At 35.5% G+C, this 11413-nt stretch overlaps 1 protein-coding gene across 1 annotated transcript; it reads right to left on the bottom strand.

Annotated features, from left to right (window-relative positions):
- Nucleotides 1-10004: 10004 nt before the first annotated feature.
- Nucleotides 10005-10319, bottom strand: LOC113337827. Its single transcript, XM_026583406.1, has one exon. It carries the CDS (start codon nucleotides 10317-10319, stop codon nucleotides 10005-10007), a length of 315 nt encoding a protein of 104 aa, XP_026439191.1.
- Between the last annotated feature and the right edge of the window lie 1094 nt (nucleotides 10320-11413).

The raw sequence follows: 11413 nt of genomic DNA, 5'->3' as shown, positions 1-11413 counted from the left end.
GTTTTGGTAAGCTTTCGTTTTAACCAAGTTCATCTTATATTCTTGACGAATGTCAAAAGATGATCATGTTAAAATCGCCTTGTAACATCTTACAGGATTTGTGTGGGACAGTCATTTGATGTAGACTGAAACGTTTCGTATTGATCTTTCGATCACTTGAAAATTGCTTCGAAGCTAATAGTTCGTATGAGACAGCTATTGTCGTCTTCTAAGAATGTTTCAACGGTTGAAATGGGAGTTTAGAACACTTGACCATGAATGGAATATAAGCACAGTATGCGTACTTGCATATGTGTTGATCCAAGACCGGAATTTAGTATGCATACCCGTATACGTACTGGCGAGGTAAGGTAAAGTCCGGGAGATAGAGTATGCGTACTTGTACGCGTATTGGCGAAGTCAGTTGAAGTCCGGGTACTATAGTATGTGTATCTGTACGCGTACTGGATTCAACTGAAGCTTTAAAGTGTACGACAGTATGTGTACACGTTTGCATACTGGCAAACACAGTCCAAGTCCGTCTACTTAGGTATGCGTACCCGTTTGCATACTTGAGTAGGTTATGTTCTAAAATCGGTTTGTTCATGAACTAATACATTTATATAATAAGGAATGCCCTTCTAACATGACAGGTCATTTTTGTGAATCCAATCTTTTGCAAACTGTGGCTATAATGTTCATGAATTAATTCGAGTGAATCAAAATCGATTTTGCTTCAATTGTGTCTTGTATACTTCTATGAGAATATAAACAATCGAACAACTCTAGGACTAGTTTCATTTGAGTCATTTGAACTAGTTATGTTAACACGAATATGGTTGATATGAAAGTGTTCAAATGGCTAACTTCGGTTAACTATTCTTGAGCCAACAAAGATGTACACGTTTAGGTACGGTTACTCGTATCTAAGTGAAGTTACTTTTCATTTGTGTGTAACAATCTAAGTTATATCTAACAGTTGAAGTATATTAGCTTGAGTCTAATCAAGTTTTCATCTAACGGTGAATATTGAATGCTTTGTTACCAAGGTAACATTGATTGCAAACCCTGATTTGAAGACTATATAAAGGAGAACTCTAGCAACTGGAAAACCTAATCCCCGCACCTCTTGTGTGATACTAGTTGCGACTAGAGTCGATTCGCCTTTAACCTTAGGTATTTCTAAAACCCAGAAGGTTAACGACTTGAAGACTTCATTGGGATTGTGAAGCTAGACCCAACTATTTTCTATGTAGTTGCGTGTTTCGATCTTGCTGTTTTCTATAGTATTGAGTACCATCTTCTCTAAGATTTGCTCGAGATTTAATCTCCAATATGAAAGATAAAAAATAGTCACAAACATCTTTGTCTCATCGTTTTTGATTCCATAATATCTTGGTTCGCTACCATACGATTAAGATTATTGTAAGGTGATTGACATTTCTAGGTTGTTCTTCGGGAATATAAGTACGGTGTATCAATTAGTTCCTGTATGTTCACCTTGATTTATCAAAAGACGGAACAAAACTCATAGGTATTTCTGTGGAAGACAGATTTATGTATTCAATAGACTTTTCTGTGTGAGACATATTGGTTTATCAAGTCTTCGAGTTTGGGTCGTAGAAACTCTTAGTTGTGGGTGAGATCATATAAGGGAATCAAGTGTGCAGAATCCGACGTGGTTCTAGAGGCGTAAGGAACGCGACTGTAGCTTGATCAGTGTGATATTGGTTAGGGGTCAACTACATTCCAGTCCGAAGTTAACTTGGAGTAAACTAGTGTCTGTAGCGGCTTAATATAGTGTGGTGTTCAAATCTGGACTACGTCCCAGGGTTTTTATGCATATGCAGTTTCCTCGTTAAAAAAAACTTTTGGTGTCCGTGTTATTTCTTTTCCGCATTATATTTTCTATATAATTGAAATATCACAGATTGTGCGTAAGTTCAATCAATTGTGAATCCAAGATTTGGTTGTTGATTAAATTGATTGACACTTGGATATTGGTTTTTGATACCGTCCAAGTTATTTCTTATATTCAATCGGGCTCAGAAATTCCTATTTGTTTGATTGAAGATTGAATTGAGAAATAGAGATATGACTCTTTGATATACTTTTCTTAAGATTGAGTCTGATTGTCTAGTTGATTCTCTTGAAAGTATATTGGAGTTAGTCCATACAGATTGCTAAGTGAAATATTGGATGTGGTGGTTAGACCCCCGCTTTTTCGATTGGTATCATAGCAGGCAAACACGTTTAAGACCTCATAAGCCTGTGTTTGTAGCGATCTGACTCTATAGACAGAAGTGATATCTCATTAAACGTACCACCAGTCTTCGATGGCTCAAATTACCTGTGGTGGAAAATTTCCATGCGTGCTTTTCTTCAAGCGCGTGATTTTCAATCATGGGTTTATGTTGTTAATGGATACAATCCTCCAATGGTCACAGTAGACAGTGTCTCTATTGCAAAGGATATTGGTAAATATGAACCTACCAAGATTCTCGCTGCAAAGAAAAATTATTGCGGTTTAAATGCTATCATACATGCCATTACCACAAATCTTCAGCACCATGTGACTACTTATACTCGGTATAAAGATGCGTGGGATATCTTAGAAATTGTATTTGAAGGGAATACCTGTGAAAACGAAGCTAGGCTTCAAAACCTAAATTCTTACTGGGAAAACCTTCAGATGGCTGATGAAGATTCATTTGAGTTTAATCACAAAGTGTCTGAAATTGTTAATGCATCTTTTGCATTGGGTAAGACTATTCCTGAAAAGAACATTGTGATGAAAATTCTCAGATCGTTGCCAGCCAGATACGATTCTAAGAAACATGCCATCGTTGAAGGAAATAACCTTAATACTCTATCCAGAAGCTCTCTGTTAGCAAAATTATAGATTTTTTATCTGGAACTTAGTAAAAGAAAAAAACTTCGAATGAGTTGAAATTCCGTTACTTCTTCTGGTGTAAGTTCTATGTGTCCAAAATTGATTGATCTGAAGGATGAGAATTGTTTAATTCTACTTTTTCACTGTGTGTACAACAGTTAAAGAAAACTCTTAGGAGAAGAAAAAAGGTCTCGCAAAAAATCCTCCTCAATCAATGTAATGGATAAGAAAGTTCACAAAAACTATGACAATGGAACTTATTCCATGTGCTACAAATGTGATCATTACATTTCTGGTATTCCTGATAAGGAAAAGAGTGAGATAACCAAAGCATGGATAGCTACTCTTGACTCCAAAGGAAGAAGTATGTGAAAGTTCTCTCATTTATTTTGCTGATAATCACCCTTGTTCTTTCGACAACTCTGATTATTCCATGATAAACAATCAAACTTCTCCAAAAGAAAAATTCGATCTCTTAACCAAACATCTCTACTTGATTAAGAGAAAATTTCAACTGGAAAAGGAAGTCTGGATTAAAAGGATTGAAAATCTGGAATGTCAACTGAAAACATTGAGACAAGAAAATGCGACTTCTCGCAATTGTGATGTAGAAAACAATGATCGATACTCTTCGATAAGTTCTTGCAAACCAAATCAGCATATTACTCATGTGATTTTGTCATGTTCTAATCTCTCTCTTGATGAGAAAGACATGGTTAACTTCACAGCATATCGTCTGTATACCTTGAATAAAAATCAGGATTACCCAGAAATGGATTGTACAAAGGTTCTTACAAAAAACTTCTTCTAAATCACGTTTTCAGAAGAAGAAAAAGAAATCTCATAACAAATATATGTCATCTTCTAAAGAGATTTTCAGAACCATTCATATTTCATAGTATGCAAAAATCGATGAACAGTATGTTCAGAAAAATAAAGGAAAGAAAGATATCCTCTTCGGATTCTCACTCCACATAGAGGAATCTGAAAAAAGTTTTAATAAAATCATCCTCCTCTCTTGTGAAACCTCCCGATCCTTCTTTTGGTGGGAGAAATTATTCTTTGTAAATTTTGAGATTGTTCATGTCTATTTTTCCTTGGACAAGAATAATAATCTCCAAGAGGGATGTGAAAAGATTTCTGCTGACTTGTTCATGTATCTCCTTAAATTGCTCTAGCTTTAGTTACTAAGCTAAGAACCGTTTCTGAACACTTGGATGTTTTTGCTATCTCTTTTAAGTTTCTGTTAGGGTTTTTGTCAAAGGTCTTTTTGGGAATTTATCTCACCTCTACTTTTATTTAAAGAGATTTATTTACCTTCTCTATCATGTCCTCTTCAAGTCTTTCCAGTAAAGAGGATGATGTATGGACTGTTATCTTTCCCTCTAAGAAAGTCTGTTTTGGTTCTTCTGATAATGAGATGTGTCAAGAGAAACGTGATTCATCCTTTGATGGAAAATCCTACTAGTTCTCATTTTGATAAACTCTCATTAACCATGAATCTTGTCTTGGAGCAAGCACGGACATTGAAGAGTGAACTAGAGTTCTCCATCGAAAGACTTGAAGACAAGATGGATAATGTTGAATCCAGGATTGATTTAATCGAAGATGAACTTGATGATTATAAGGAATATGAGAAGAGTGTTCAAAGTAAGTGAAATGATTTTCGGTTCTTGCTTAAATTTATTTTTGTCTAGGAAACTTTTTATGAGAATTTATTCTTGTGTTTTAAGAAGGATAACTAGGGTTTGTAATAACAATTATTGTGAGTACACATATCTATTGCCAACGATTTTCATCTTGCAATGTTTTTAGATTTATTTATTTAAATTATAAATTTTATTTGGAAGATGATTTTACAATATTAATCTTTATAGTTTTATATGTTGCAACTTGTTATGGGATATGTGTGTTTGAGTCCGTGAACTATGATTGTCCCATATATGTCAAAAGTTAAGCCTTATGTCATTATGTAAATATTGATGAAGATAGGTTGAACTTTTGATTGCAAAGATTAAGTCTATTATATGTCTTTATGCAAATATTGATGAAAAATAGAATGAATCTTTGAATATTCCGCAGTATTGATCGTTCCCCGATCCACTTCTATTTGAAAGTACTGTGTGGCCCCGTAAGTTATCTTATGTTGAATATTTCCGATTAAATTAATCATGGGTTCTCTTGTGGTTAATTTAATTGAGTATTTTGGATACAAATTCATGTTTCATGTGATTTGTTAATGTCCAAAGAAATCCTTCTTTTCTTGTGAAAGTAAGGTCGCTCTTGTTGTTCTTTCGGGAATGACATTTTATGGGGGAGAGTTCTTAATGGAACTTGTGCTTAATTGCCAAATCTTTATGGGGAGTGCGGCTGTGGAATATTGTAGGAGTTTTCTTGTATCTTTATAAACTTCTTGATGAATACATTAAGTTTCGACTATGTGAAATCATCGAAAAAAAGTTGATATTTTCTCTTTTAATCATGAAGTATCTCTATGAGAATTTCATTATGATCCCACTAGCTTTCATACATTTGCCAATTTATATTGACAAAATGGGGGGAATTTAATGTGTAGTTCACATTACAAATACATATTGTTTACGAATCATTATGTAAGGGGGAGAGGTTTTCATATTAGATGAGCTATTGACTAAGGGGGAGTGATACATATTACCCTAGTATTGTTGTCAAAGTTGTGATACAATTAGACTTTGATGTTGTGTGATAATATTATGATATTGTATAACAATGATGAGAGCTACTGTTTTCTCATTGTTATATCTATGGATCTTCAACAACTATGATGCTGAGTTAAACACGTTCAAAATCACTGGAGCACTTGGAAGTGACGAAGATTTAGAGTAATGTTGAAGAACCAAGGAAATCAAGCATTTGGATGAGAATCTACAAAGTATATTTATTTTGTAATCCATATTCATTGATAGTTTTGTCACTAAAATTCACAAAGGGGGAGATTGTTAGAGCACTGCTCGATCGAACTCGCAAGCGTTGCTATCTCAAGCTTGTTGTCAAGTTTAGTTTCCAAAACTATAAGTCTTGATTTCTAGTCTACTTATAGTTAATTCTCGGATTAGGATTGAAAGTGTAGTTGAGCATTAGACTTCACGGCGTTCATCGATTGAAGACGAAGAACTACTAAGGGGAGCTTGTGGAACTTCATCAAAAAAAGGTATGTGTAGACTTGAACTCATCTATCACTCAAAAGTTTATCTATTCCATATCCTATTTGAGACAAAAGTCGTATAGCTATATAGATTTCGATTATACACATTTGATTTTTCGAGCTGAGTTTAACTCGCTTACATATTTATCGAAATATATGTTGGTAAGCTTTTGGTTTTACAAAGTTCATCTTATATTATTGATGAAAGTCAGAAGATGATCATGTGAAAATATCCTTGTAATATCTTACATGATTTGTGTGAGACAGTCATTTGATGTAGACTCGAAATATTTCGTATTGATCATTTGATCACTTGAAAATTGCTTCGAAGCTAATAATTTGTGTGAGACAGCTATTTTCGTCTTCTAAGAATGTTTCAATGATTGAAATGGGAGTTTAGAACACTTAACCATCAATTGATTATAAGCGCAGTATGCGTACTTGCATATGTGTTGACCCAAGACCGGAATTTAGTATGCATAAGCGTATGCGTACTGGCGAGGTCAGGTAAAGTCCGGGAGCTAGAGTATACGTACATTTATGCGTACTGGCGAAGTTATTTTAAGTCCGGGTACTATAGCATGCGTACATGTACGCGTATTAGATTCAGCTGAAGCTTGGAAGTGTATGACAGTATGCGTACCCGTTTGCATACTGGCCAACACTGTCCAAGTCCGGCTACTTAGGTATGCGTACCTGTTTGCATACTTGAGTAGCTTATGTTCTAAAATCAGGTTTTTCATGAACTAATACATTTATATAATAAGGAATGCAATCTTTTGTAAACTATGGCTATAATGTTCATGAATTGATTCGAGTGAATCAAAATCGATTTTGCTTCAATTGTGTCTTGTATACTTCTATGAGAATATAAACAATTGAACAACTCTAGAATTAGTTTCATTTGAGTCATTTGGAGTTGAACTAGTTATGGTTAAGATGAATATGGTTGATATGAAAGTGTATATATGGCTAACTTCGGTTAACTATTGTTGAGCCAACAAAGATGTACACGTTTAGGTACGGTTACTCATATCTAAATGAAGTCACTTGTCATTTGTGTGTAACATACTAAGTTCGAACTAACGGTTGAAAGATATTAGCTTGAGTCTAATCAGGTTTTCATATAACGGTGAATATTGAATGCTTTGTTACCAAGGTAACCTTGATTGCAAACCCTGATTTGAAGACTATATAAGGGAGAACTCTAGCAACTTGGAAACCTAATCCCCACACCTCCTGTGTGATACTAGTTGCGACTAGACTCGATTATCCTTTAACCTTAGGTTTTTCTAAAACTCAGAAGGTTAACGACTTGAAGACTTCATTGGGATTGTGAAGCCAGACCCAACTATTTTCTCTGTAGTTGCGTGTTCCGATCTTGCTGTTTTCTATCGTGTTGAGTATTATCTTCTCTAAGATTTACTCGAGATTTAATCTCCCATAGGCAAGATAAAAAATAGTCACAAACATCTTCATCTCATCGTTTGTGATTCCACAATATCTTGTTTCGCTACCATACAATTAAGATTATTGTGAGGTGATTGATATTTCTAGGTTGTTCTTCGGGAATATTAGTCCGATATATTAATTGGTTCATGTTCACCTTGATTTATCAAAAGACAGAACAAAACTCATAGGTATATCTGCGGGAGACGGATTTATTAATTCAATAGACTTTTCAGTGTGAGACCGATTGGTTTATCAAGTCTTCAATTTTTGGTTGTAGCAACTCTTAGTTGTGGGTAAGATCAACTAAGGGAATCAAGTGCGCAGAATCCGGCGTGGCTCTAGAGGCATAAGGAACGCGACTGTACCTTGATCAGTGTAAGATTGGTTAGGGCTCAACTACATTCCAGTCCGAAGTTAACTTGGAGTAGCCTACTGTCTGTAGCGGCTTAATACAATGTGGTGTTCAAATCTAGACTAGGTCCCCGGGTTTTTCAGCATTTGCGGTTTCCTCGTTAACAAAATTTTTGGTGTCTGTTTTATTTCTTTTCAGAATTATATTTTCTATATAATTGAAATATCACAGGTTATGCGTAAGTTCAATCAATTGTGAATCCAACCTTTTGTTCTTGATTAAATTCATTGACACTTGGATATTGGTTTTTGATATCGTCCAAGTTATTTCTTATATTCAATCGGGGTCGCAAACTCTTATTTGTTTGATTGAAGATTGGATTGAGAAATAGAGACATAACTCTTTGATATACTTTTCTTAAGATTGAGTTTGACTGTCTAGTTGATTCTCTTGAAAGTAAATTGGAGTTAGTCCATACAGATTGCTAAGTTAAATATTGGGTGCGGTTGTTAGACCCCCGCTTTTTCACTATGCATGTGGCAAAATCTGATGTTTGGCACCCACTATGGGTATGCCGAACTCATATGCGTATATGTCAACTATAACATATAGGAATACGCGGTATAGTTTCCAGCGAGAGGTAGAGTGTCCACCGCTCGCTGGTTATTCAAGTGCCAACACTAGTCAATCTGTTGCTCGCCGATCTGATCATCGTTTACCAGTTCCTCATCCAACGGCTACAATTCTTCCCCTCTATAAATACCCAATTTCAAACTCATTTCAACTCACACCAAAATTTCTAAATATTTCTAGAATTTCTCAATTTCTCAATCTTCTTCAAATCTAAAACAATCACACCTTCTCTACAATTCTTAATTTCTTATAATATGGATTCACAATCTCAAAGCTAAGGCAACGGAAAAGGTAAAAAGGTCAAAGTCCAGGGTGCAAAATGCACATGATGGAAGATGAATGCATACATCGTAATTATGGTTTTTTACCCAAGATTGTATATATGGTGCAAAATAACATGGTAACACCATGTGGGAAAGTATATTTCGTAAATATGAAGAAGAAACCATGAACATCAATTCTCGGGATGCAAAAGGGTTGGCAGAACACTTCAATGTAATCAACAGGGAAGTAACGGCTTACGTTGGATTGATAATGCAGGCCAGGAGAGTGGTCTTGTGGATGCTGATGTTGAAAGAAAGGTTCGTACGGATAGGCAGCGAAAACATGGCAAACAGTTCGCTTTCGAAAGTTGTTATCATATTTTGAAGGTGTTGAACAAATATAATCCAGATGTGTTAGTAGGAAATTAACAAGTACCTGAAAGGTCACCATATAATCTCCCCCAACACCAAATTCTTCACCATTTTGACCAGGCCCATCAAATTCTTCACCAGATACCCCAAGAAATCCAAATGCGAACTTAGTTCTCAATGATGATGGTGGTAAGAGAAAACTTCCAGAGAGGAACAATGCAATATTGGCAAGAAAATTATCCCAAGAAGGAGCAAGTTATGGTGGATTTAACATGACGGAGGTTATGTAACATCAAAAGACCGTGGAGAAGCAAAGAGCAGTTGATAGGAAATTTCAAAACAAAGAGAGTAAGAAAAGTCGTCTTTCTCAAGAAAAATTTGGGTTTGACTATGACAAGCATAACATTCTTCAAGCTAATACCTCAATTATGAACGCCCAGCAAAAGCATGTGTGGAAAATCGAATTTGACAGGTATCAAGCACAGATTGAACAACAAGCTGGATTTATTAACAACCATGACGATGATGATTTCGATGTAGTAATTCCCCTAGATGATTGATGCATTAATTTAAATTTTAATTTGAAGTATTTCATTTAAATTTGATATGTTGTTGTTGCATTCTACTTAATATTAGTTTGAAATGAAAAGTTGGTTAATTTGAAATTAATGTTGTTGCAGACCCCTTAAATAAATTTCGCATATTAACTTAAACTAAAATACTTAAATATAATTAAACCAAAATACATAACTTAAACCAACATAACTTAAAATACATAACTTAATAATTAAACCAAAATACATAACAACTAGACCAACTTAAAACATAACTTCAAATATATACATGCTCTGCCCAAACTTATCTTTCATGCTCTGCCTAAAGATTCACTCTCAGATCATCTCTTAAATTGTCATACAAATTCTGGTTCTGAATGTTATTAGTCATTTGAGCATAATTCCTTGCAGGGACCCCTCTTTGTGGTTGAATCTCTGGTCTCAAATATTCATCTTCATAGTTAATCCACTCTGAATCACGACGGGCTTCCTGAATGACCATGTTATGAAGAATTATGCAAGTGAGCATAGGCTTGTGCATTTCACGAGCACTCAACCCACGACATGGGCTACAAATGATAGCGAACTTCCTCTTCAAAATTCCAAAAGCGCGTTCCACATCCTTCCTCGCTGCCATTTTGGCGGCGTTAAAATACTGGTATGAACGACCCAATATACCGGCAGGAGGCTGATGGTAGCATTGAACCAAGATGGACCATTTTGGGTAGATACCACCCGCAAGATAATACCAATGAGTGTATTGATGGTCGTTGATCGTGAAATGGACTTGGGGAAAAATTCTCTACTTCAGATCTTCAAACAGAGGCGACTTGTACAAAGTATTAATATCACTTTGTGAACCCGGAAGACCAAAAAAAGCGTGTCGTATCCAACAATCATAAGAAGCGGCAGCTTCAAGGATAACAGTTGGTTTAGGATAATGACCCTTATATTGACCGACCCAATAAATAGGGCATCCTTTCCATATCCAATGCATACAGTCAAGACTACCTAGCATTCCAAGAAATCCCCTTTCCTCATTCTCCCTCAATATTTGTCTAACATCTTCCTCGGTTGGTTTTCGTAAATATATTGGACCAAAATGATTAATCATTACTTCACAAAACAATGAACGATAAGTGAATGAAGTTGTTTTACCCATACGAAGGTACTCATCGTTCGCATCCGCTGGTCTGTCATAACCTAGAATCCTTAAAGCCGAAGTAATTTTTTTTCAAGACTATGACCTCTAATATTGAGTGCATCAAACTAATAATTAAATTGAGGTTCTACTCGACAAATTTCTTCAATAATCTTTATCAACAGATAACGAGGCATATGACCCTGAAAATATTGGTAAGAGTACACACAATTGGGAAGAAAATAATCGTGCATCAGCTTCTGATGGTAAAATTCCCTCCCTCGATACCTATACCTTCTTGAGAATACTTCTTGTGGCTCCGGAACTCTGGTATTTGGCCCATATGTACAAGCATCAAAGTGTCGATTAGTTTATTATCTTCAACTTCCTCCTCATCAAGTTGTTGCCTTCCATGCATTTCTTGATGTAATCTAAACCGATTCAATAACATTCCTCTCTTCATTGGATCTTGCCATTGATGAAATTTAAAATCAGAATAGAGATAGAGAAATTGGTAAAATATAGGTAGAATTAGGTTTGAGTAACTTGGAGACATACAAGGGCGTATATATAGGAACCAGTAGGGGGAA

Source organism: Papaver somniferum, unplaced genomic scaffold (genome assembly GCF_003573695.1).
Source record: "Papaver somniferum cultivar HN1 unplaced genomic scaffold, ASM357369v1 unplaced-scaffold_18, whole genome shotgun sequence".
NCBI classification, from domain to species: Eukaryota; Viridiplantae; Streptophyta; class Magnoliopsida; order Ranunculales; family Papaveraceae; genus Papaver; species Papaver somniferum.
This window is presented reverse-complemented; position numbering and strand designations above follow the sequence as displayed.